This window comes from Engystomops pustulosus, chromosome 4, assembly GCF_040894005.1.
Source record: "Engystomops pustulosus chromosome 4, aEngPut4.maternal, whole genome shotgun sequence".
In the NCBI taxonomy this organism is placed as follows: domain Eukaryota; kingdom Metazoa; phylum Chordata; class Amphibia; order Anura; family Leptodactylidae; genus Engystomops; species Engystomops pustulosus.
In genome coordinates, this window is record NC_092414.1 from 134,691,835 (window position 1) to 134,719,277 (window position 27,443).

The 27,443-nt window shown below is 39.5% G+C and overlaps 1 protein-coding gene across 1 annotated transcript; it reads left to right on the top strand.

Moving 5' to 3' along the window:
• The first annotated feature begins 1,604 nt into the window (after positions 1-1,604).
• Positions 1,605-27,443, top strand: RBM28 (RNA binding motif protein 28). Its single transcript, XM_072147564.1, has 19 exons — positions 1,605-1,836; positions 3,901-4,059; positions 4,220-4,293; positions 5,095-5,170; positions 6,066-6,158; positions 6,334-6,405; positions 6,494-6,683; positions 9,836-9,984; positions 11,131-11,197; positions 12,252-12,361; positions 16,193-16,266; positions 16,731-16,866; positions 17,458-17,522; positions 19,709-19,867; positions 19,978-20,127; positions 20,731-20,805; positions 21,704-22,119; positions 23,977-24,076; positions 24,250-27,443. The coding sequence occupies exons 1-19, from the start codon at positions 1,719-1,721 to the stop codon at positions 24,289-24,291; spliced, it is 2,325 nt and encodes a 774-aa protein (XP_072003665.1). The 5' UTR covers positions 1,605-1,718; the 3' UTR covers positions 24,292-27,443.

Here is a 27,443-nt window from a genome sequence, read left to right on the forward strand (position 1 = left end):
GGAATCGGCTCTCTCACAGTCTTGCCTAAAAACACATCCATGAAAAAAGAATGGTACCAGAATGTCCTCCAATAGCAACTTCTCCCAACCGTCCAAGAGCAGTTTGGTGATCAACAATGCCTTTTCCAGCATGATGGAGCACCTTGCCATAAAGCAAAGGTGATAACTAAATGGCTCAGGGAACAAAACATAGAGATTTTGGGACCATGGCCTGGAAACTCCCCAGATCTTAAACCCATTGAGAACTTGTGGTCAATCATCAAGAGACGGGTGGACAAAGAAAAACCAACAAATTGCAAGCATTGATTGATTGTGCTATCAGTCAGAATTTGGTCCAGAAGTTGATTGAGAGCTGCCAGGGAGAATTGCAGAGGTTCTGAAGAAGAAGTGTCAACACTGCAAATATTGACTTGCTGCAGTAACTCATTCTAACTATCAATAAAAGCTTGTGTTACTCATAATATGATTGTACTTGTATTTCTGTATGTGATAAAAACATCTGACAAACAGACATAAAAACCAGAGGGCAACAGATCATGTGAAAATATAATATTTGTGTCATTCTCAAAACTTTTGGCCATGACTGTATAGATCTATAGAGGATCTCCTGGTAAATGGTAGAGGGGAGGCCCATGATATTATGCAGCTGCCAGACTAGGACAATGGCACACATTTACTTACACGTCCGGAGTTGTTCACCAAGAGTGCATTATCTGACGATTCACGAAGATTGTGCGCCCGATATCCTGCATGTGTCGCTTCCCTGCTCAGGTCTGTCGGAGTTCACCTTCTTCTTCCTGGTGTATGTAAGTGCATTGGATTAAGACACAATTTGAATGTTAAATCCTGCGCTCAGTCCGAATCAGTCGGACCATCCGACGGCCCGTCCCCCGATTTTTGCCGCATGAAAGCCGACGTAGCTGCGCCAAAGTCTGATCGTGTGCGACACAATCCCTTGCTAAATACCTTTCACGGCTGTGCAATTCCCGAAAATGTCGGAAAATCCGACTAAATTGCAGCCGCGGACCCTTAGTAAACAAGCCCCAATGGATGTGAACATTAACTCACGGTTCCCTGATTCCACAACACTGCAAAGGCAACAGGACAGAATAACAGTTCATCTGGTACAAAGTCGCTGGTGGGATGTATCTGCAAAGGATACTCACAGCCAGGTATTTAGGCAGCTTCAGGCTAGAGAGATTGTAGACTGCTTGTAGCAACTATGATAAACCTTATGTGCAAAAGACATCTAATAAATCTGATCGAACTGCCCCAATATTTCATCTGTGTTACTATAATGAATTTTACATGTTTCAGCAACATTGTAAATGCCCATTCCCCCCATACTGTACTGTTTTCATATGGTTTAATCATATGATATGGTCATATGTAAATCTTATATAATATGACCCCATAGGAAACAAACTGAAGTGACAATAGCCTATAGGTATAAATGCGGATCTCCTCTGAATTCGTAAGAATCCTGTACACTGTTCATGGTATACCCTAGCACTATCTTTAATAGCCACCTTTCACAGATACAGCTTGTACACCTGACAGAAAGTTCATAACATGATGTAATGGGTAAATAAACGCGGCTACGGAACCCGAGTTACAGTGACAGCATGTAGCCGGGGAATGATTACAGGGACGGACTTCCGGTAATATGGCGGCGCCCAGAAGAAGCGTGGTATAGGCTGTACACGGTTTACTCTGTGATGGCAGGGCTTACGTTATTTATCCGGGGGCTCCCGGAAGATGCTACCAATGAGCGGCTGGAGGAGATCTTCAGTAATAGTGGACCTCTCCGGCGGTGCTTCGTGGTCCGGGAGAAGGGTAATGAGCTGCGCCTAACGTTAGATGTATATAACCTGGTGGAGCAATGGCGGTGCCTGAGAATTTTACCTTGGTGTAAATATATTCTATACCGGCGATACCAGTATTGCTAGGCACGTTTGCTGTAGGCTTATACATGTGTGTGCAGAAATAGTGCATCAGAAGTGCAAATGGTTTTTACAGTAGTTCACGTCCCTTTTGCGGAATAAACTTACAGCTAATGGTGAAATTAACCCATGTTGTAGCCCGGTATAAAAAGGTTCCCATTTTTTAACAGTAGCCCCCATTTCACAGAAATACTGTGACTGTTCCTGTATGTATTGGTTAGTCACAGGGACCCATAGCAGACTTTCCTGCTTAAAAATATACATATTACACTTATTTACGTACCTATATACATAAACATGCATTTCTTCTTTCATGCACACACATTTGTACGCTCTCACACACATACGCACACATTTTATACTCAGGGCCATATAGATGTAAAGCATATATACATTAGATATGTTGTATACATATTATGCTGTACAATATGCATATCCTCCATTATTTAGTGTCAGTTTGGATGACAAGGCCGCTCTGACACTGCGGGCCCAATAGCGGCTGCTATTGCTGCTACCCCTGTGGTTATGCCCTTGGTTAGGTAGTTTTCACAACTCTGATCCGGACTTTAGAGAGGGAAAACGGCAATGGAGCCCAGAGAGAACCCCACTATTAGGTTGTATCTTTCAATGGAGCTGGTTTGGTACCATGAACATAACAGTGAATTAAACGTAATGTCAGTTCCACATTGCATTCTTGTATCTTTTTGCAACATAACTAGATGAGTGGACTCAAACTTTAGGTTGGGGCGTCTTACATTCTGCAGCACCGCCTTACCCGGACATGTTGCTTGACGGTCCACTGCAATTTCTGGACCACCTACTGGTCTGATCTCCAACACTAACGGTACTATGAGTCCGATATCACATGTGAAATGGTCCTTAGGTTGCAGTCACATGTACCACTAACGCTCTGTTACTTTTCTACAGAAACGCATGCAATTGGTAACCAGAACAGTGGGCTCTGGTTACTGATCGCTTGGGTTTCCAGAGAAATGCATACGTGTTTGGACCGAGGCCCATCCCTCGTACCCTAGCTGAGGTGCTATTTATCCTGCTATTAATGACAGTATGTGTAAAGGTTCACTGAATAAAGGAAATACTGAAATATAACCTTTATTTGTTGTCTTCATAAAATACACAAAAAATGGGTAATAATAGATGTGTTTCCACTGTGAGAATTAATTCATAGGTCCCACAAGAACCTTGATATAATCAATCTAACATACCGTAACTGTTTATGCACTCTCATTTCTTTCCATAGGGTTTATAGGTTCCCCACTTAAACACACAGATGACTGGTATTTTCTTGGTTTAAATTACACCCAGCGCCTTTCCTCACATCTGTATGTCTTAGTTGATGCACCACCTACAGACTTGTTTGACAGAAACACATACATTTACTCAAAAGTTGGAAAACACAGAATGTTTAAAGGTGTCTGTCAAATGCATGTATGAACTTGGCCATACTAGATAACACATCGGCTAAATAGTTGGGTCTGCGAGAGAGATCACACTTCTTTTTCTTTAAAGGGAATTTGTCAAGGCCTCCAGTCTTCCAAACTGAGATACTTCTTGTAACTCTTTCAATACAAAGTCCAGGCATACTTTTTCATGCTCAGAGTTCTGTATCCCCTCCCTGAAATTGTTTTAATAAATATGATAAGGCAAAACTGCTTTGGTAGGCGTTATTAGAGCCCGTCCGGCACTTTTTATTATGCCCATGCCACACTTAAGGTACGATCTCTGCTTTCTCTAATTCTTTCCTCATTGATTTACATGACTGTCTTCTCTTGCAAGATCGCACGTGTGCAGTAGATCTTGCAGTCTGTAGGCCCAAAGGACCCTAGGAGCCATCTCTCAACAAAGGATATGTTTAATTTTGATGCAAAAAGTTTATTTGGCATCTTAGTTTTAATGTGAAGTTCCTTGCTTTATTTTCCATGTTTCCTTCTCTTAGGCACAGAAAAATGTTGTGGTATTGGCTATGCCTCCTTTTCCATGTTGGAGGATGCACAGAGAGCTATGAAGGAAATCAAAGAGTACGATGGAAAAGAAATCAAGGTGGTGGTGGCCAAGAAAAAGTTGACGGACAAAGATAAAAAGGCAAAAATTAAAGGTACAAGAAGTGTTGGAGAACATGGCATATAAAAACGATTTTGGACATTTCAAATTAGTTTTACCATCAACTGAAAAAAATTCTTTTAGCAGAGGTAAAATAAGCAGTGAGCAGATTTTTAGAAGTACAATTGGAACAAATTTTCTATGACTCTTTTCAGATACTAAACAAAGCAAACCAAAAGGTGTCCAACCTAACAAAGCCAGACTGATCATCCGCAACCTGAGCTTTAAGGTATGGTATAATGTGGAGAGTTTTACTGTTATTTTTTTAGTTAGTTGTTGCTGTGACGACTACCGTTATGTGAGATCCAGGAGGTCTGGTTTTCTTGAGGCTCTACTGTTGCAGTCACAACATAACTTTCATTATGCTGCAGTATAGCTTAATAGTTAAGATATAATCTTAGAATTGGTGTTAAATAGATTGGAAAATAGATGATATAAATAGAAAAAGCGAAACAAAATGTCAGGCTATTTTAATATTGTCTGTTTATTAAAAACCTGTATGTCCCAAAATGCATAAATACATCATACATAAAGCTCTTTAACACAGAATATACATGTACTGTTTGTTGTAACTACTTTGATAAAAAACAAAACAATAAAAAAATAGATACAACATTCAGTGTAGGCCAGCTGCACATGAACTCAGTCTTGGTCTTTAGAAACTGACTCATGTGCTGGTCAGATCCTAAAGATTAGGCACAGTTCAGTGTACAGAAATAGATGTGAGGTGTAACATCTGCACTTCGAGTTGTCAGAAGTTCATGGGGGTCACAGAACCTGCTACTACAAGTGGCCTTCGTTGGTTAAGGGAGTTAATGTACCTTGGTCGAAGGAGGCCGTTTGTTGGCCAACGTGGCTCTTGTGACCTTCTCTGAACTTATGTCCAGGAGCAGTGCCAAAAACCAGAAGGTTTAGTGACACAGGGACCAGAACAGGGTAAGGGGCCTCTCATCTCTAATCATAAATACTAATACATTTATAAATTTAGAAACAAATTATTGTGCTGATTATATGTTATTTTCCATAACAGTGCTCTGATGAAGATCTCAAGACACATTTTTCCACATTTGGATCAGTGTTGGATGTCAATATCCCAAAATATCCAGGTCTGATTCACCTTTTATAAATTAAAAATAAATGTAATTATATATTCTAACTTTGCTAATCTCTCACTGCTGGGAAACCTCTCTGAACTCGTAGGGGACATTATAACTGTTCTGTGTTTATCTGAACCAGACCCTTATGGCCTGGGGTGGTATTTTCTGTATACAGGCAGTCCCCGGGTTACATACAAGATAGGGTCTGGAGGTTTGTTCTTAAGTTGAATTTGTATGTAAGTCGAAACTGTATATTTTATAATGGAAGTTCTAGACAATTTTTTTTCTTTTGCCCCAGTGACAATTGGAGTTTCAAAATTTTTGGTGTAATTGGACCAAGATTTATCAATAAAGCTTCATTACAGACATCTTACAGCTGATCATTGCAGTCTGGGACTATAGTAAAGAATCCAGAGAGCTTCACCAGAGGTCACAGTGGGCAGAGGGGTCCGTCTGTAACTATGGGTTGTCTGTAAGTCGGGTGTCCTTAAGTAGGGGACCGCCTGTAACAGGCAAATGTTATAACAGTGCAGCTGCTGCACTGACTGGACCGGTGCAAAAAAAAAAAAAAACCCAAATCACTAGAGAGACCTTAGCAACACGGCACTCATCACTCACTGATAAAGGTAGAGTTCTGAGAGCTTTACAGGAAACCTGTCACCTGCTTTGAACATTTTCACCTAATGACAGGTTTCCATAGCCTTTTCAATACCTTTACCAATCCGCCCTTACAATCAACATTACTGGTTCCACTACCTTTGAAAAGTTAATAAAAGTTTACCTGGCTGCCGGTTGGCTTATACTCGAGTATATTCGGTATGTTGTCTTTGTACGTTCACAACTCCGTTTTGTCTGACCAATGTGTTATCACTATCACTAGTAAGAGATGTGCTTTGTTTAACAGATGGGAAGATGAAAGGATTTGCTTTTGTGCAGTTTAAGAACATGCTAGAAGCCAGCAAGGCTTTGAAAGGAATGAATATGAAGAATATTAAAGGTGAGCAGACTTCTAGGTTTACTATACTTTGTCAGTATATGATTTATGAAAAGTCTCATTTCACGAATGTTGGGCTACAGGCCAAGGGATAGTATAGGGGTAGGTAGTATTTCTTTAGAGGAGCAACAAATGGATATGTCAAAAAGTTTTTTTGAAAACTTTTTTTTTTATATAGGCCGAACTGTAGCTGTAGACTGGGCTGTTGCAAGAGATAAATATAGAGCTATTCATGAAAATTCTACCGATGGTAAGTAAACTATTTTTGTGGGGTTTCTAGTAGAGGTTTCATACATTATAAATTAAATCGCATATGCAAAAACATTCTTGTGTTTCAGAAACCAAGAAGAGTAACAAGCAGATGGAAAAGAATAAAGACTCATCAGACTCTGAGGATTCATCAGATGACAATGATAAAGTTGGAAGTGACTCTGAGGAAGAAGATTCAAGTAAGCAAGATGACACAGAAAATGAGGAATTGGATACTAAAATGGAAGCTTCACAACAAAAAACTAAAGCCAGTAAAAAGTAAGGAATGAAATAGTGCCATGAAAAAAGGGGTTAATTTTTTATTTAAATTTTGGGATCTTTTTTTCCCTTCAAGACTGTTTGTATTTAGTTTCCGGAGCACTCGCACTGTAATATTACCCACAAATACAGTGGCTATTTTGTTTTTGAATTTTTTTTTATAGGGACAAGATTAGTTTCTTGGGTTTTCATTTTCTTAAAAAAAAAGTTTATTTTAATGATTCCTTTTTTTTTTTTCTTCCCTTAAAAAAATCCATGGCTTCCATGGGACTGCAATGGCAATCCAATCATCCCATGTTGTTGGCAGAATGTTCGTTGGGGTGTCATTTCACCTCCCTCTAGTGATTGCCCTGGCTAAAGGGTTAAACAACTAATCCGTGATAACTGACTTACTAGCAGTGGCGTAAGTTAGACTTCAGTAGACCTTGTTATGAACTTGGGATCGAGGCCCCATATACCTAAACTCCCACCGCCGCCCCTATTTCTTTAGCATCTACTTCAGAATAAACATACCATATATACACTCCACCAACAGGTAAAAATATGCACTGAAGCAGCACTCCAAAAAGTAAGGATTTATTCACCCATGGTGTACAATGCATTGTTCACCACGGGGAGAATAAATCCTAACTTTTTGGAGTGCTACTTCAGTGGATCTTTTTACCAAGTGGATTTCTCATAACCATAGGGTCTGGTTTAGAACCTTGTACCCAGCTTTGAACACTGTCCGCATTTTCATTGTGCTGCTTTATATACTGCTTTGTTTACACTCCATAACCATACTGTATGCACATATATAAATACAGCACCATATATATGCTTTACACACAAACACCAAATATACAAAACACATACACCAAAGAAGCACATATATATATGCCAACACACTATATACAATACTGATAGTATCACAGCAATGAATACACCCCACACATAAATATACTGTACATCAACTGGGAGTATAATGCACATTACTGTATAGCGTCAAAAAATGTATTGCACTCCATGCCTTCCATAAGGCACATATAGACTTTGTTTACTGTACAAATCAGTTGTAGTTCTGAACTTCTACCTCTCTACTGGCCTGGGTTATCCTAGTCTTTGTTTTGGTGGACCCCTCACAGATGATGATAATAATTGGCGCCATCAAATTCCGAAGCGCTTTACAGATTAATTCTTCTATGTCTTGACAGAATACACTACCAATTACCTTCAGCTCCATATATCACATGTCAACACTAAGCCCTTAAATTACCACAGTCAGTCACAGTAATGTCGCCTGGATAAACTTTTTTTTCCTAATTTATATATGGCATTATTTTTTGTAAACATTCCTCAAATAATTTATGTACTACACCACCACCCTTCACTGATATATATGCAGCACCCATTCATTAATATTAAGCGAAACAGTAATAGTAATAGTACGTCACATGCCGGGTCCCGGTGCATGGAGAGGGCTCGCGGGCCGAGCCCTCTCCATAGCCGGTAAGTCTTTGCTGCATATTGCAGCAAAGGCTTACCGGTAACACCCGCAATCGGTGCCGCCATCTTTCCGAGGAATCGGTGCCGCCATCTTCCGTTGGGTCTCACGAAGACCCGAAGCTACTTCAGGTTAACCCATTCATTACAATGTGCTATCAGCACATTGTAATGTATGAGGAGTAAAATCCCCATATACTCCCAAATTAAAAAAAAAAAGTAAAGAAAAAAATTATAATAAAAAAACCATCAAATTCAAATCACCCCCCTTTCCCTAGAACTGATATAAATATAAACAGTAAAAATCATAAACACATTAGGTATCGCCGTTTTTTTTACCATTTTAAAAAATATAAAAAATTCTATAAAAAGTGATCAAAAGGTCGTACAGGCTTAAAAATGATAACATTGTAAACGTCATCAAAACTGCAAAAAAACGGCACCACCCTCAGCTCCATATACCAAAGTATAAAAAAAAGTTATTAGCGCCAGAAGATAAAATCCCCCCAAAATTTTTTGTACAGGAGGTTTTAATTTTTTTAAATGTATGAAAACATTATAAAACCTATATAAATTTGTTATCCCCGTAATCGTACCGACCCAAAGAATGAAGTAGACATGTCATTTGGGGCGTACAGTGAAATCCGTAAAATCCAAGCCCACAAGAATACGCCACAAATGTGTTTTTTTTTTTTTACCAATTTCACTGCATTTGGAATTTTTTTTCCCGCTTCCCAGTACACGGCATGGAATATTAAATACCACCATTTTGAAGTGTAATTTGTTACGCAGAAAGTAAGCTGTCACACAGCTCTGTACATGGAAAAATAAAAAAGTTACAGATTTTTGAATGTGGGGAGTGAAAAATGAAAACGCAAAAACGAAAAAGGGCTGCGGCGGGAAGGGGTTAAAAATCATTTGTAACATTGCAACCCTATTTATTAGTTAATACAGTGTTCAGTAACCCCTCCTCTTTTAATATAATGTCCAAGAAACCGCTGCCCCCCACCTTAGCCATGCCTCCGTATATACTGTCCAGCAGCCTGCTTACAAATATCCAGCAGCAGCCAGGTCTATATATACACAGACACTGTCCAACAGCATATATTGCGTCCAGTACACATTACTTGCCTTCCTCACTCCAGTGATCCCGCAGCTCCCACTTCTCCCCGGGCCTGAACAGCAGTGTAGGTAGAGACATGTCCGCTTGCTCTGCCTACGCAAACACCCAGCGGTGGCGTGATGTCGTCATGCTACTGACAAAGCTTGGAGTGTGTGCAGACAGAGGGTGGGGATGTGTCTCTGCCAGAGCGCTCTGGTGATCAATTATATGTGTGTCTAAAAGACACACATATAATTGATTATCTATATCCCTTCTCTCGGGCCCGGAGCTGCCAGCCCCTCCAGCACGAAGCCCAGTCGCACCCCCTGGGATCTCGCTACTGTTTTCAAATGAGTAGAGTGATATTGCACATGCTTGACCTTCTCTCCACTAAGACTTCTCCTCAGTGTGGTATCATGAGGCGTATCTGGGGATGTGAAATGTATAATGGGGTCACAGTGGTCTCCCAGCGATCAGAGATTTATCATGTATCATGTGGATATTTGATGAATGTCAATTGTCAATTGTGGGACAACCCCTTCAAATAAATCTCTGTGCTTTTTTTCAGAACCAAAATGGAGGAGGATAGTGATGAGGAAGATGAGGACGACGATGATGAGGAAGATGATGACGATGATGAGGATGTTTCTGACGACTCTGGTCAGAGTGATGTGGAAGATGAATCGGGAGACTCTGACTTTGAGAGTAAAAAGAAAGGTATAAAATAATGTATCAATACAAGTTGGAACTTCCACACCTCTTCTTTGTTATCTGTGAGTTTGTGCTCAAAAGTTTACATCCCCTTGCATTTTGACTTTAACTTTTTTTCAGAGAATATGAACAACACAAACTTTTTTTTTTTCCCCACTCATGGTTAGGGCTCATGCACACTAACGCTATGTGGCTGCATATCTGTACCTATTGACTTCTATGGCATCTGGTCACAGTGCGGTGAGCACACGGCGTCTGAACGCACCATTATCGTCCACAGCCAAACATATCCCCCATTTAAAAAAATAAAAAAAAAACTATTTATTTTATTATATCTGATGGAGGCAGACCATGAAGCCTATCCTGTAATAACACTTACACCCCGCAATGTGCCACTATTTTAGGCCTCTTTCACACGAACATACAGCCCGGATGAGCATACAACCGCAGGCTGGAGCACTGCTCATCCCTCCCCTCTCAATATGGAGGAGTGTGGCATCCACAGAGCTCATTCTCTTCATAATCTCTTAAATACTGTGGTCATCCCCAGTCTGTGTAAATCTGTGTAACAAAGTTAATGTGGGTTTAGGAGGGTCGTATCCGGCACATGAAGGAACTCATTGACTTGGACATCAACTTGTTGGAAACCTACCTACTCTATTATGTTTAGGGACTCCCCTGCTTTTTCCAACTGGCTCCAGATGGCTCCTTAGGGCTTGTTCTATCATTTGAGCTACACCCATTCACTCTATTATTCACTGAGGAACATCTCCCCCCCCCCCCCCCCCTCCCCCTTTTCTGTCCCTTTATAACCTATAAACCTATTGTACCATAAATTCCATGGTCACTATGGATCACATGATCTAAAACATCGTTGCAGTACCATCTATTGGTCATACAAGTCCGGGTGGTCCAACTATGTACTTATAGGTACAGTTGTACAGACTCCATCTTCTAACTGTTCTCTCTGTTTCAACCACCCTGGTTTCTGATGTGCCCATCAACAAACTTGCCTAAATAAAATCTTTACTGTAAGCAAGGAATACAGTTCCCAGAGTTGTACTAATCCTAAAACCACTGTAATAAGACATTGTGGCTGTGCTTGTGTAGCTGACTATTGTGAACTGACAAAATGTCATTTTTATATTTTAGTTAAAAATAAAGTAAAGAAGAAACAATTACCATCGGATGTAAAAGAAGGAAAAACATTATTTATAAGGTGATTTAACAAAGTGCATGAACAAGAGAAAACTAAATTGTACTAATATTTGCTTTCAAAACACTCTTCTGAGTATAGATCCTAAAGGTACACGGCTAGGGGATAGTTCTCAAATTATTTCTGGAATAAACGGGCTTGCTCAAATCCCTCACTTCCTGTAATCCCGGATAGCTTGGTTATATTGAGGTCAAAGCTCTTTGAGGGCAATATCATCGCTTACAGGATAACTACTTCTTCTCTGCACTAAAGATGGTTTTTAACCCCTTCCTGCTGTAGCAGTACGCTTTGGTTAATGAATTCCTGCAAACTACCACTCTATTATGGAATGCTTCTGGCATCTCCTCATAAGAGGAGCCGGAGAAGCAACAAGTGTCAGCGGTTTATTGCAGCTGACACCGTGCCCTAACACCCACGATCGGAGATGCCTCCAATTGCGGCTATTAACCTTTTACACGTGCACAGTCACGCTTGACTGAGTGTCTAAGTGTATTAGCCCCTTAATGCATTTAGACATTCATGTACGTCAGGAACTGTGGTCTGTTGTCCCATCCTGACTTGTTTGTACTTACAGATCGTACAGGCTCAGAAGCAGAGCCTGTGCTATCACTGCAGGAGCCTGGCTGTGTGTAACAGCTGGGTTCCCCCACTAACAGCTAAGGATACTCAACATCCTGGCTGTTTTAACCCTAAAGACTCTGCATTCTTGGTGACTTTGGCGTTTATAGTGCACCTTCCATGCCAGGCACCGGCGGTGGGGGGGGGGGGGGGTGTACCAATCGCTCTCATGGCATCCCTTGGCATTCCTTCAGCAGATGCCTGTTAGATTGTGCTGAACGTTGCATGGAGTGAATAAACGTGTATAGATTTTTTTTACATTTATTTTTTTAGCCCTCCCCAGCCCACATGTTAAATATTTCTAATAGTCGGATAACATATATGTATTTTTGGGCCATTGTCCCAAAATACAACTCTACACTTGTTATTTAAGTTTCTACTTTGCATCATTTTTTGCACGCCTGCCTAATATGTTCACATGTTTCCTTGTTTGTCTTAGAAATCTGTCTTTCAACTCTGAAGAAGAAGATTTAGAAGAGTTGTTACTGCGGTTTGGAGAAATTAAATATGTCAAAATAGTGTTACACCCTGATACAGAGCATTCTAAAGGTAAGGCCAAATGTCAATGCGTGTATATATTTAGGAGATTTACCCAGGGTAAAACCATATGTTGAAGTTGGTCTTGAGGCAAGTGCCAAAAATGCTCGCTTCTGGTAAATACACTGATTTTAAATTTTTTTTTAGAGTAATAAGTAGGCCCTACTTTAAAGAAAAATGTAAAATAATATTTTAGTAAAAGGGATCCTCTCACCATATTTTCCCAAATACAGCTAGTGACAGGTTCCCATGGAGCCCTATTGACTGACTTGAACTTACTGACACCCTTCTTTTACCTAAAAACTGTTTCCTTCATATCCCCATAAATCAACTCTATAATACTGGTTGTAAATCCTGGCATTGCCGGATATAGTACATACCTGCTCTTAGCTTTAACGAAATTCTATCTAATTCTAGATAACTAATAACTAATTCTATCTACGCATCAATGCCTGCCTGCCTGTCTGTCATTCTCCCTGTCTGCCTTCATCAATCCTACCTCATACGTAAGCATCTTATGCTCACGGCCTATAGTACCCAATCAGAGCTCAGAGTGGAAAAACAGCTACCAATCACGGCTCAGCTTCTAACTGCCGCAGTAGACAATGGCTCCTGTATTTGGTTGTTAATAAGTGGATTTAGGAAAGATTTTGTAAAAAATTTTGGCTCAAAACTTAGTCTATGAAGTTCCTGGAGTCAGAGAGCGGCTGTGCAGAATTTGGTGGTTGTAAACGTGACGGTGCAGACAAGCATAAAAAAATGAAGAAAAAAAAGCTGTGTTTTTAGGCACAAAAATACATTCAGCAATAAAATTCCAAGTGATATTTTCAAGGTCCACAACAGATGGTCATTTGAAAATGTATTTCTTTCGTTAAAAAAATCCATCTATAGCGCATATAATATACAATGAATATATGACCTGTTTCGGGCCCACAGAATTACCCTTTCCCAGATACAAATACAATGACCAGTAAATAGCAATAATTCATAGATATATACAAATCAATGTCCAGGAAATGGATCAAGTCGGCACACCCACTAACAACATGAACCAATGAACAGGGTACAGTGAGTAAAAAAAAAAGAACCGGAAATTACGTGAGGCTGACTTTATGGGGTGACATGTCACACCTCTCTGTGACGCTCAGGGGCATGTGTTTAGCTATAGCCCTCTGACATGATGTTCACGGGTTACCTAGCAACATAAGAGCTGCCAGAAAGGTAAGTATATGTCAGTGAGTCAGTCTCATCACTTCTGGTTATGGTCTCCTGCTGCACCAGAAACCATTGCACAGCAAAGAAATTATATTCCCAACATGTAAGAAATTAAATATATGTTTTATATGGATATGGTCTATCTGATCACGTTGCAGTATAATGGAATTATCACAGCATGCCTCCATGGACTTCTACTACTCCCCATGGAGGCTGCTTGGATTTCCTGTGATCAGATACATACATTGGGTAAACTGGGCACTTAATGTCATGTGAACAGGGTGATGTCAAAGAAGGTCCTGTTACATTTGCACAATGATTTAGCAGCATGTTCTGAAGCAGTTACATTTGCACAATGATTTTTTTTTTTAACCTTGCAGCCATGGAAGTGAACCATTTCCCCCATCGGTGGCAGTGCTGAGGGACAGAGATTAGACAGTGTAACAACCTATGAAGCCAGAGCATGGAGGAGCTCTGGTGAAGACCCCCCAGAGCCCTTCAGGCTCTTTAGCATATTTATTTTTTTAATATTGGTTTTAAACATGAAGTTAAGAGAGACGTCAACATACTCAAGTACATAGTAATATTACAGTAATATACCCGGACATATCACATTGGCCAAGAACTAGGTTACATTTTTCGTAACAGGGTTAAAAAGGGGGTATTAAGGTGGGAGCTGGATTGGTGATAGTCCAAATGGTCTTCTTAAGCGAGGTGTATATAGTCCGCCAGCTATGAGTGAGGGGAATGTGGGTGGGGAGGGGGGAAGGATCGACTGGGAGGTGTGATATGTTAAGTAGGCGAATTGTTAAGTATATGTTGAAGTCACATTACAGCAATAGGTTATCAAAGAACAAATAACGGTGAACTGTTAACAGGGTGGTCCGTGTGCCGTACAGAGCGATGTAGGTGTTGTACATGTGATGTTGTCTTGGTTTTGATATTCATCAGGTTCCAGTATTTTAAGGTGTCTCTCAAGTAATCTGGCGTGTGGATAGCCTTGGACATGTTAGAAGCATCCATGTCTAGTTATTGGGGATGGGTCTGTGACTTTATCTCTGAACTTTTGACCAGGGTTCCCTAATTCTATAGAACTTATGGTATGTCCTCATCTCCCAGTGGACTAGTTCCTCCAGGCAATATAGGCTATCTACCCTGGCCAGCCAGTCTAAAGCGGCGGTGGGTCTTGTTTTAGCCATTTGGGTGGTAGGCTCATTAGCATACTTGAAAAAGTTTTAGAATGAAGGAGGCCATGAGTAATAAATATAAGACGGTTACCACAATCACAGTGCCTGGATCTATGAGCCAGTATCCCTGGTTTAGCATGCTGGATTTTTATGGTAGATTTCCTTTAACCCTGCCCCACTTTCCAGGATTTCCCTGTTGTAAATCGATTCCCTAAATGGTTGAGATTGCTCAAGATGTGTCGCTGTACAGGCAGTCCCCAGGTTACGTACAGGATAAGTGCTTTAGGTTTGATCTTAGAGGGGTTATCCGGGTGTTAAAAAATTCTTAGGGCCGGGCTGGGGTGGGCTAGTTAAACATAATACACATGTAATTACCTCGTCCGGCCGCGGTCAGTCTCTGCTGTGCACTGGTTTGTATACAGGGGAGCACAGGGAGCTTCCAGCCAGTCGGAAGCTCCCATCCGACACCATCTCCCAGCGTTTACAACGCTGAGAGATAGGGATGGATGAGAGGAGTCGGCCACATCGCGGACCGGAAGTTCCCTGTGCGCGGCTTCTGTGCCCCTGTAAACAAACAGGGGCACAGATCGAAGGGACATCGGCGGCAGGAGGTAAGTACATGTTTATTATGTTTAACTAGCCCATCCCAGCCCGGCCATAAGTAATTTTTAACAGCCGGATAACCCCTTTAAGTTGAATTTGTATGCAAGTCTGAACTGTATATTTTATAATTGTAGTTCCAGGCTTTTTTTTTTTTTTTGGCTCGGTGATAATTGGATTTATAAAATGTTTGCTTGTCATAAGAACCAGGATTTACAATGAAGCTTAATTGTAGACATATTTGATTACGGTACTGTTATTGCTGTTTATTGTGCAGAAAATGTAACTAGTGTGTTTTTGTAAGTCAGGTGTTCTTAAGCCAGGAAGTGCCTGTATTTGTCTGGTTGCATATAGATATTTTTAAGGGGTGGCAGGTACGTTTTAATACCTTAATGACATGTGACATACCAGCACTGATGGCTAGTGTTTAACATGTAAATGCCACTGGCAGTGTGTAGGTGCTGTCATCTTAGAGGGATTGGCGCTCCCAGTTATGGCTGTATTGCCATTTACAGCTATATTGCATTGAAGTATCCTAGAAGGTCTGCAAATACAGTAAAAAAAAAAATGAAAAAAAATAAATCAAATCGCCTCCCTTTTCCTAGAACTGATAAAAAAAAAAGCCTGAACATGTTTGGTATTGGCAGATCCCAAAAGTGCCAGTGCCTATCAATATATGAAATTTGTGGTTAACATGGTTGACTTCTCTTCTAAAGATCTAATGTAGTTTAACGGTGTTTAGGGAGGATTCAGTAGGAACAGTATCTGCGGTTCTCTGTTTTGCGCTTTCCTTTAAATTTCTTTTGAAATCTATCATTACACTTGGACTTTTTGTTTTTAGGTTGTGCCTTTGTTCAGTTTATGGATAAAGAGTCTGCAGAGAAATGCCTAGCTGCTGCCAAGGATGAATCTGAGGTATAACTGTTCTATCCAGCAGCCAGCATTTTTGTGAAGAATCTACTTAAATGTTTGTTTGTTTGGTCCATCTTTTGACATCCTGCACATCAACTGTTTGGAGGGGCTGTGGCACTTGGGGCTGACATGGGTGGGTCTATTTGCGCACATTTATACTAGCGTCTGTGCAGGGTAATGCAGATTTTATGCCATATACATGTAAGCAGCTGTTTGACCTGCACTGCTCTTATATACCGGTAAAGGTCTATCATAACATCAATACCCTGATCCCAAAAAAAAACCTTAAATGGCACATTGCTAAGATATGCTGAAGTAATGATTCTTACAACTTGGCTTTGTCTTTAATACCTTATAAATATTTTTAACTTTTTAAAATGTATATTTTATACACTATTGGGGGATTATTTTATGTGATGTTTGCTAGTCTTGCAGTGACTGTACTTGATTTCCATTGCTTAACCTAGAACGGAGGGCTAAAACTTGATGGAAGGAAGCTATTTGTAGACCTGGCTGTGAGTCGGGAGGAAGCTGGAAATCTAACTCAAAAGAAAACTAAAAAACCTAAAGGGACCAGGAACCTGTACTTGGCAAGAGAAGGATGTGAGTACATGAAAATACGCTCTCCTAAAATTTTTATTCTGTTTTTTATAGGACCAATGGGAACAACTGAATGTTCTATTTGAGTGTTTTCGCAAGCCCCATAAACAATGAATGGTGCAGATATCTTATAGCGAGAAGGAATGTTAAGCTCTTAAACATCATTCTAAAAATTGTATAGGTTCTGCCATTGGGTTTCCGTGTGATCAAACATTTATCACTTATTCTGATCTCTCATTATCCTTTAGCACGAATACATAAAATGGCATTCTGGGGGAGCAAGGGTTCACAAGGGAAGGTACTTCCACTAATTATACAGTGATGTCATACAAAATGCCCAAAAATAGGCCACCCATGAAAAATTCTCGAAAAATGTTTTCTCAACTAAAAGCCTTTTGAAATCTAGATGGTTGGTAATTAAAAATGTCCCCCTTTTTTGAGTATGTGGAGTCGCATTGTCTGTTTTCTGTCATTGAAAAGTGTAGCAGTGCATGCACAGTTCCTCTACATAGAAATAAATAACCGTATATACCTATTCCATGATTGTCTCCTCCGGTTTCAATTACTGTTCCCTTATTTACTCTCTACCCCTAGTGATTCGTGAAGGAACTAAAGCTGCGGAAGGAGTGAGTCCAGAAGATATGGCAAAAAGAAATCGGGTAAGAGCTGTAATACAATAAACACTCTAACTATTTCTCCAGATTTTTAAATATTCAGCAGTTGTGGCCATTTTCAAGTCTCTTCCTCTTTCCCCTACATGACCATAGTGACCCATCAAATACTTGATGCATACTGTGCAAGAGTATTCTGAAGGTAGCCTCCTGTTGCTGGAATGGCAAATGTGAGACATGTATGATACATCCCCTTTATTCTAGGGGTTTTTATAATCACACAGATTCATTTATATTCTTTAATGTACTTTTGTTAATACTTTGTTAATACCCGTTTTTCAAGTAACAAGAAGTACAAAGTGTCACGAGAAAACAATTTCAAAATCACTTGGATATGTTAAAGTGTTCTGAAGTTATAACCAACTACAGTGACACAGGGCAGATTTGAAAAAAATGACCTTGTCAGGAAGGTGAAAAGTGGCTTCGGCAGTAAGGGGTTAATGCTACATGCCGTATACTGGGAAGCTGATGAAATTGATGAAAAAAATTCATGTTCTTTCGAACCCTGTTTTTAAAGCTTTCACAGTGAACATCAAATGACACCTCTGCTTTATTTTTTGTGTTGGTATGATCACAAAGATACCAAATTTATGTACTGTATATACTCGAGTATAAGTCAAGTTCTTCAGCACAATATTTGTGCTGAATACACCCCAGTCGGTTTATAAAAAATATAAACTGAGTACTCACCATTTCGATGCCCCCGGCAGCTCCTCTTCTATCTTCATGTGTGCTGGTGCTGGCTGCAGGTCCGCGACAGCTCCTTGCGCACGGCACGGCTGGCGCACGAAGCTGTCGCGGACCTGTAGCCGGCACCAGCACACATGAAGATTGAAGAGGAGCTGCCCGGGGCATCGGAATGGTGAGTACTCAGTTTATTTTTTAATGTGCTGGCCATACTGGGGGCTTGCTGGCAGGCTATATCCTGGGGAGGCTGTGAGCAATTCATTTCCCACCCTTTGCTTTTACTCAAGTCAATATGTTTTCCCAGTTTTTGGTTGTAAAATTAGGTACATCGGCTTATACTCGAGTATATATGGTAGGTTTTATAGTAGAATAAAAAAAAAAATTATCTTTTTTTTTTCCCAAAGATTTTTTTTCATTTTGCCATATTCTGAGGCCAATAATGGTTTTTATACTTTGGTGGGTGGAGCTGTGCTGAATGACAGGCCCACATAGACTCCTAGCTGTCACAATAGCAGATCTTTCCCCTGAACCGGCCCAAGATGGTGGTGCTTAAACTGCGCCAACCTTTAAAGGACACCTGTCATCAGGTTTCTGTCACTAGTCCTGTCACTACTACCTGTTGGAGCAGCTCACAACGATCCAATCCCAGTCTTTATCTAGTCAATTCATACATTAATCATTTTAAAATAATATTTTCTTTATTACGTAAATGAGGCTGGTCACGTGGTCAGAGGTGGTGATGTTACCCCTCCCCTCTCCTTCCCCTGCTCATGTCTGTGTGTAATGTATAGTAAAGCATTGCTAGTGTCTGTGTCTTATCTGCTGACATGCTGCATCCTCCTAATACACATGTGTGAGACACAGACATCAGCTACACAAGTACCTGACATGTTCTGCTATAACATTGCTGCCTGGAGCTGTTGTATCTCTCCTATACACACAGACTGCAGGGGGTATAGCCGGCAGAAAGCACATGGAGTAGCCATTACACCATTACACAGGCTGTCAGTCAAGCACTGGGGTGTGTGGCTGTGCCTCCCACTCATGAATAAGCTGGACAGTTTGAATATGCTAATGACTCATTGGACATTTCACAGGTCATTTGCATACAGCTTTAGGACCTCATTGCTTAGGTTTACAGGCGTGTAGAGGAACAATGAAGGTATAGAGGCAATGCTTTCTAATGGCAGTTTATGAAAATATATTTAGATTAGGGGGTTATTTTGCATGACGGGTTCTCTTTAAATGGTCAACACTCATGTTTTGTGCCAGCACCGATTGCAGCTGTTTGATGCATTATGCATTTGCTGCTGCACTAAAATCTAGTTGGGAAATGTCCTGGTGTGTCAAGATGTTAAAGTTTTGATTCCTGTTATTTTTTTTATCAGAAAAATAACTTTAATAGACTGAAAGAATAGGACCCCTCCCTATTGCAAAATTGGTCAACTGCTTTATAATTTTTTCTTTTTTTTTTTTTTTCCCTCCAGTTTGCAGCGCTAAAACGACAAAAGTTAAGCAGTCAGAATATTTTTGTCTCCAGGACTCGTCTGTGTGTGCACAACATGCCAAAGTCGGTGGATGACAAAAAATTACGCCAGATGTGTTTCAATGCAGCTGGTGGGGAGCGCTCAGTAAAAATCAAAGAGGTAATAACAATAAATCTATCAAATAAAACTTGGCAATGTTATAAGCAGAAGTATTTTCATAGTTATGGGTATATAGTATTTTTTTTGTTCTGTCTTTGTCTTATGTACAGTGTCGTGTGATGAGAGACTTGAAAGGTGCAGGAGGAAAAGTTAAGGGTCTGTCTCTGGGCTATGGCTTTGTGGAATTTGTCAAGCATGAACATGCACTGGCAGCCCTGAGACAGCTGAACAACAATCCAGATCTATTTGGACCTAAAAAGGTGAGATTTCATTCATTAAAATGACTTCATATTCACACGGTCCCCTACTTAAGGACACCCGACTTACAGACGACTCATAGTTATAGACAGACCCCTCTGACCTCTGGTGAAGCTTTCTGAATGCTTTAATATAGTCCCAGATTGCAATAATCAGCTGTAAGGTGTCTGTAATGAAGCTTTATTGATGATCCTTGGTCCCATTACATCAAAAAAATTTTAAATTCCAATTGTCACTGGGGCCCAAATTTTTTTTTGGTCTGGATCTACAATTGTAAAATATACAGTTTCGACTTGCATACAAATTCAAGTTAAGAACAAACCTCCGGACCCTATCTTGTACATAACCCGGGGACTGCCTGTAAGTGGATTCGTAGATAAAGGGCTATCTCGTACATATACACTTACATTTATAATACAGTGGTATAGGGTTATTTTATGTATTGCACATCTCTACGATAATCTTTCACTTGTTACTGAAAACAGAATCCTATTGACTTCAATGGCAGACGTTTGCAATAATTTGTTATGATCCCCATATCTACTTGAGTCATTTTATATATTTTATGTATTAATTATTTTTTTCATTAAATGTACTAATTACAGAGGCCAATTGTGGAATTCTCCTTGGAGGATCTGAATAAATTGAAGATAAAGGAGCAGAGAAAGCAACGTAGTCTAGTAAGCACCTTGGTTTCAGGTTTTATAAAAAATTTTTTTGGTCCAGCTTTAAGTGTCTATTTAACCAGTTTGAGGTGTAATAAAATAGTGTAAGTTTGGATTGACTAGGACTAGGTTCACATAAGTGTCATCTGCTCCATTAGATGCCTTTGTCACAGATTTCTTCAGAAATCCTAGGCGGAATGTTTCACACATTACTTTTTATGTCTGGAAAAAATATGCTCACATCCAGAAACCCAGCAGATACCATTATAGTCTGTGGATCTTTTGGATCCTTTTGAGGCCCATCATTTTGATCAGGTCCTCTGATTTTGCAGGTTTTTGTAATGGAGCAGAAAAATAGAAATTGCAGGCAGTGCTGTAAACCTAGTCTTATTCGAAAAGCTTGGCCATGTCTGAATGACTTGTCAAGCTAAGCAGTCAGTTGTCTGGCTGTTCAGATCTGTAGCAGTGCATGTACTGATGCTTATAAAATGATTTTTTGGAAAGTAAGCATTTTTACAAAACAGGTTTAAAATATTTTAAAGGGTTGGCATAACATGTTCTGGTTCCATCACTTTTTGTGATGACTTCATAATATGGAACATGTGATTACAGCCAATAATTTGCTTGACCTTCTATTGCCAGTGTATACCTAAGGCAGTCACTTGTCCAGGATGGACCTTAGGGGGCAGATATATAGAGGGTACATATTCAGACTGTCTAGACCTTTTTTGTTAGCTTTGTAAATGCTTGCACAATGCTCCCCCCCCCACAAAAATAAGTACTATTCACATTTCTTCATGCTCAATTGTTGCCAGGGATAGCTTCTGCTCACCCTCTTTTAGTTATCTCAACTCTCTTCAGCACTAGTGAATATAATGTGGTATAAGTAAATTCCAATGCATTTAATTTGCAGGAGGTCCTAAAGCAAAAACAGGCGAAAGCACAGGCATACAATAGTAATGTGGCAAATCCTGGCCAGACTAATGCAAAAAAGCAACAGAAAAAAAAGAAAGGAAAAAATCCTCAGACAGTCTCGGAAAAAAAAATAGATTCAAATACTAAAAACGGCATTGATGCACACAAGACGGCCACCGCAAATCCAGGAATCTCATCTGAGTCACAACCAACTCATTCAAATACTCAAAAAACCACGAAGAAACCATTCACAGCTTTTACCATGGGACTTCCATCGGAAGGAACATTTGGGTCATCTGGTAAACAGTGGTCAGGTTTTCAAACTAAGGAGGAAATTGAACAAGAAGAGCTTCCAGATGGAAAGAAGAGAAGGAAAGTTTTACCCATGCCTTCTCATACAGGTCCTAAGAAAAGGTATGTAGCAAGTGGGTCATTCAATACTGATAACTCCTCTTTAGGATACTCTTATGATCTTATAATTTTAATAATGGCGATAATGGCAATTTGCGTAGTTTTATTAAAAAAAATAAAATTTATGTCCTGAGCTACATCTGTAGGTGAGAATTGTGGATACCTTGCTAAAATAACATTCTATATGAAGTCATGAGAAAAAGCAAGTATATCCTTTTTGAATATGGACATCTAGTACTTTGTACTTAGGTCTTAAAATTAGGTACATACAACTACAGATGTCCTATTGTGGCCTTAAATATAAAACCACAGAATTCAAAGAGGGAGTACTCAAACGTTCAACACACTGACGAAATGGCTATATACTTAAGTGCTGTCTGAGAATTATCCTACCACCTCCTTTACATCTAGCCATGTCTGAGAGTTGGAACTGAGGAGTGGCAGTCACTAAAAAATAGACTAGAAAAAACATTACTGTTTTTTATTTTTTTGGCAGGTTAAAATAGATGGATATAGATATATTAATATATTATTATTTTATAATTTTACCATATATACTGGAGCATAAGCCTAGTTTTTCAGCACAAAAAAATGTGCTGAAAACCTAAACTCTGGATATTTTTTTTTCCCAAGTATAAGCAAACTCACCTTTCTGGCTTCCCCCGGGGCTGGCTATTTACTGGGGCAGGGGGCTGGCTATTTACTGGGGCAGGGGGCTGGCTATTTACTGGGGCAGGGGGCTGGCTATTTACTGGGGCAGGGGGCTGGCTATTTACTGGGGCAGGGGGCTGGCTATTTACTGGGGCAGGGGGCTGGCTATTTACTGGGACAGGGGGCTGGCTATTTACTGGGGCAGATATACGATGGGGCAGGGTCCGGCAGGCTATATACTTGGGATGCTGTGATCAATGCATTTACCACCCTCAGCTTATACTCGAGTCAATAGGTTTTCCCAGGTTTCTGTAGTAAAATTAGGGGCCTCTGCTTATACTTGGGTCGGCTTATACTCGAGTATATACGGTATAATATATGCTGCCTTTCACTCTTTAAAATTGTGTGGCTTTTATGTACTAAGCCCCGTGGTCAGCAAGAATTTTCCACTTTCTTCTGGGAATGTGGTTTCACTTATTGTATTGTTTTATTTAAGAAGTGAGGCGGTGAAGGCTAAAATCTGATAGACAAGCCACATATTTCTGACACATCAGAAATGTTAAGTTCATATCATGATAAGTTTCACACAGGTTAAATACAAGTCTTCTGCTTTATTTTACTTGTGGTAGTCCATTTGTCTACAGAAGAAGATGTGTTTGGAATGCTTATTTACAATGTAACATGGAGAAAAATGGAGCAAATTGCAACTTTGCAGGTTATGCTACTGCGTTGCCAGTTTGCACTACTATAGTTCTGTGTGCTCTATGGTGTAATACATTTGAGATCGGTACAGAGGTTAATTATAAGTCTGACTGTATAGGCCCCAAAAAGATTTAAATCTTAATTCTGCAAGTGAGAAATATAGCGTACTTGCCTTGATCCAGCTCCAACTTATGTCGTAGTGGTCTTCTGTGCTCAGACAATCCTGGATCGACCGAAAGTGTTGGGTCATTGAACCCACTGCAACTTTTGAGTAGCATGGAATTTATATTTTTCTTTCCTGGCTCCGATGTAGTTTTCCAAGATTCTTGAAAAATCCTTTTCGGTGTGGGCTAGGATCTGAATGCCATTTCATTTTTAGGACTAACCAGAGATTACCTTCTCAGATTATTTATTTAGATCCCCCCCATGTGTTCACTAATGTAATTAAAAATCAATTTTAACTTGTAAATGTAAAAAGCGTTACTGAGAACATCTCTTTCCTTCTAGGGCACGTGACAAGGGTAAAGTTCAACAACTACCAACAAAGAAACCTAAACCTCAAGGGCAGAGCCAAATGCATAAAAAGTTGATGCCAGCAGTAAAACAGGTGTGTCTGAGTTACTTAAGCTCGCAGGCAAAGTGTTCATATGACTATTCTTACTCTGACCTCTTTTGCCGTATATAGCAGCCACCCTATTGGCATGTATGAAATATTGTACCTCCACCTTGAGCCATCTTTTCTGTGATCTTGTATCTAAAATTTTGAATCCTTGCTTTTAGGAACCTTCAAAGAAAAAGAAGCCAGGAAGAGACACGTTTTAACCAACTGGTGGAACAGTACAAGCGCAAGATCCTTGGAAAACCCAGTAGTACTGCTCCTGTCAAGAGAAGCAAATGGTTTGCAGACTGAGTCTCCCTGCAATATTTCCACCCGTTACCTTGCACAGAATGGATTTTGTTTTAAAGTTTGACTTGTCTATACTAAAATGTAGTGGTTTTCCAAGTAAGGACTTGTCACCAACGTTTGACTAGATGGAGACCCATCAATGTGGCAACTGGAAGGCACCTTTCTTTAAAAATTGACTGCATAAATCTAAAAGAAAGTCTTTTAATATGTCTGTTCCTATGTTTCCATTGGAAACAAACGGTATTCTCTGTGTGCACATCTTCCAGATATCCTGCCTGTCTAATATCCCCCATTACAGACCTGTACAAGTTTTAGAACGCTGTCAATGTAAAGTCGTCTTTTTAAAAAAAAAAAAAAAAGAAAAAAGCCTTTTGTTTTATATAGTTACGAAGACATTTTTGATGCCGAAACTCTCTTATATGTTGTGTATGTGCAATAAGAAATCCCAGTTTCTGCATCCCTTTTGTACTCGGTAAGAAGTTAAGTGCGTAGAGTCTGGATAGGTCTGCTGGCAATTGAATTCTCAGGTAGGTGATGCTCTGCGACGCCCTAATGTGTTTACGGTTTATATCCGTTCTAGGGAATGTGGGGTGATTTGAATTTTTAGGGTTTTTTTTAATTATAATTTTTTTAATGAACTTTTTTTTTAATTTTTAATTTCACTATTTTTCAGACTCCCTAGTGTACTTTAACCCTAGGTTGTCTGTCTGATCCTATCATATACTGCCATACTGTATTGTAGTATGTCAGGATATGGGCATTTTCCTCCACATTCATTGCAATGTGATGATTGCACATTGTAATGAAAGGGTTAAAATGAGACAGCCTTGGATCTTCTGAAGACCCGAGGCTGTTATGGCAAACGATTACCTCTCCCCCGTGACATAATGGGGGCTGGAAGAGAGAGAAAGTCCTGTATTCTATTTTGTATTTACCTCTGTGCGGGAGCGTGGTCGAGATTCTATAGGGACTGGTAGTATACAATGGTCATCAGTGGGCGTATGTTTGTGATGTCTCCCAACTCCTTAATAAGAGTTATCTCTCTGGCTTTTTCTCGTTTCAGACGAGAGCCACGGGTTGTACTTTGTGGGTATATTTTGGATGTTTGTAAGCCGTAGGTATACTTCGGATACTTCGGTAGCCATGGGTATACTTTTGAATTTTATGTTTGTGGCCTTCCCACACAATGCATGGATCAATACCCTCCTCCGAGGTCCTGGCAAAGTGTGTCCAAAAAGATTCCCGTATTTCATCCATGATCACTGCATCCTCCAGGAGTGGCGTGTTCAATTTCCACTGCCACTGAAAGTCAGTTGTGTCAGGCAGGTTGAGTACCATGGAGACCATTGCATGGTCTGAAAATGTGATATTTCATGTTGGTTCAAGTATGGAAAAGTAAAAACACTACACCTTATAATAAGAAAATAAATGCATAAAAATGTAAGCCCCTAAAATGTCACTTTCCCATAAAACACTTAATAAAGTATAAAAAACACAAAAAACCCCACAAATATGTGGCAATACAATCTGTATAATAAAACAGAATCGTTACTGGACCCGCACGGTAAACGCAGAGGAAAAAAAAACGCAAAAAACATTCCGAAATAGTTTTTTTTAATTAATATCTTTTTAAAAAATGCTCTAAAAAGTGATAAAAAAAATGTTCCACACTCTACAATAAGCCCACTAACAAGAACAACTGTTCTTGCAAAAAGTAAGCCCCTATCCAGATTTGTCAGCCGAAAAATAAAAAAAAGTTACGCATGTGAAAAGATGTTGATGCTAAAATGAACACTATTTTCTCCAAATTATTTTTTATTCAGTACAATTGAATAAAATGCACAAAACCTCCACATATTTGGTATCGCTGCGTCCGTATCGATCTGCATAATAAAACAGAATTGTTATTGGATCCGCAAAGTGAATCCCGTAACACACCCCCCCCCCCAAAAAAAAATAAACACTCCAAAAAAAGATAATTTTTAATTAATACCCTATAAAAAATGCTCTAAAAAGTGATTTCAAAAAATGTTATGCACTCTAAAATAAGACCACTAAAAAGAACAATCCTTCCCGCAAAAAATAAGCTCATAAATAGAGGCGAAAAATAAAAAAATTATACGTATGAAAGGCGGTGATGCTAAAATTAACAACATTTTTGCCAAATTACTTCTTATTCAGTAAAAATGGGAAAAAAATAAAAAATCTATATTCGGAATTGTGGTGACCCATAGAATAAATATAGTATACTATTTTTATGGTATGGTTAACGGACAAAAAAAACCCAAACATTTTCCTAAAAAAATTATGATTTTCATTTCCTCCACCAACAAAGAGTTAATAAAATCTCACCAATTAGCTATAGATTCCCGAAAAATTACGTACCAGAAAAGAGCATTGCATGTGCCAAAAGAAATAAGCCCCTATAGGTTTACATTAAAAAAAGAAAAAAAAATTATAGCCTGTACAATGTGAAAAAGCAAATCTGATCTGGATGGCGCCTTCTTCCCTATGCCCGGCCGTGTGCCCATACAGTAGGTTACCACCAAATATAGGGTTTCGGTGTACTCGGGAGAAATTGGGTATCAAACTTTGTGGAGCCTTTTTTCATTTAATCCATTGTAAATATTTAATTTTCTACCCAAAATGAGTTTTATTGTGAAAAAATATTACAATTTCCAGACTGCACCTCCATTTTGTTTTAACCCCTATAAAACACCTAAAGGGTTAACAAACTTCTTAAAAGTGGTTTTTCATACGTTGAGGGGTGAAGTTTCCATAATGGGGTAATTTATGAGTCTAGCTATTATTTAGGCCTCTCAGTGTCAATTAGAAGTTGAGCAGGTCCATCTAAATACAGGTTTTGGTGATTTTACAAAAAATGTGAAAAATGATACCTAAATTCTGAGCCTCATAACATTCTAGTAAAATATGTGGAATCTTAAAAAACCATGCCAACATAAAGCAGACATTTGGGAAATGTAAGTTATAAATTTATTTTGGTGCTATGACTATCATCAAAGTAGAGAATTTGGAACGTTGAAAATAAAGAATTTTTCCAAATTTA

What these genes read in the sequence shown, in the direction of transcription:
- RBM28 (XM_072147564.1), top strand. Translation starts at nt 1,719, where the DNA reads ATGGCAGGGCTTACGTTATTTATCCGGGGGCTCCCGGAAGATGCTACC. An exon ending in GCTCAGTAAAAATCAAAGAG is followed by an intron (nt 19,868 to 19,977) that starts GTAATAACAATA and finishes TCTTATGTACAG; the next exon opens with TGTCGTGTGATGAGAGACTT. An exon ending in ATCTATTTGGACCTAAAAAG is followed by an intron (nt 20,128 to 20,730) that starts GTGAGATTTCAT and finishes TACTAATTACAG; the next exon opens with AGGCCAATTGTGGAATTCTC.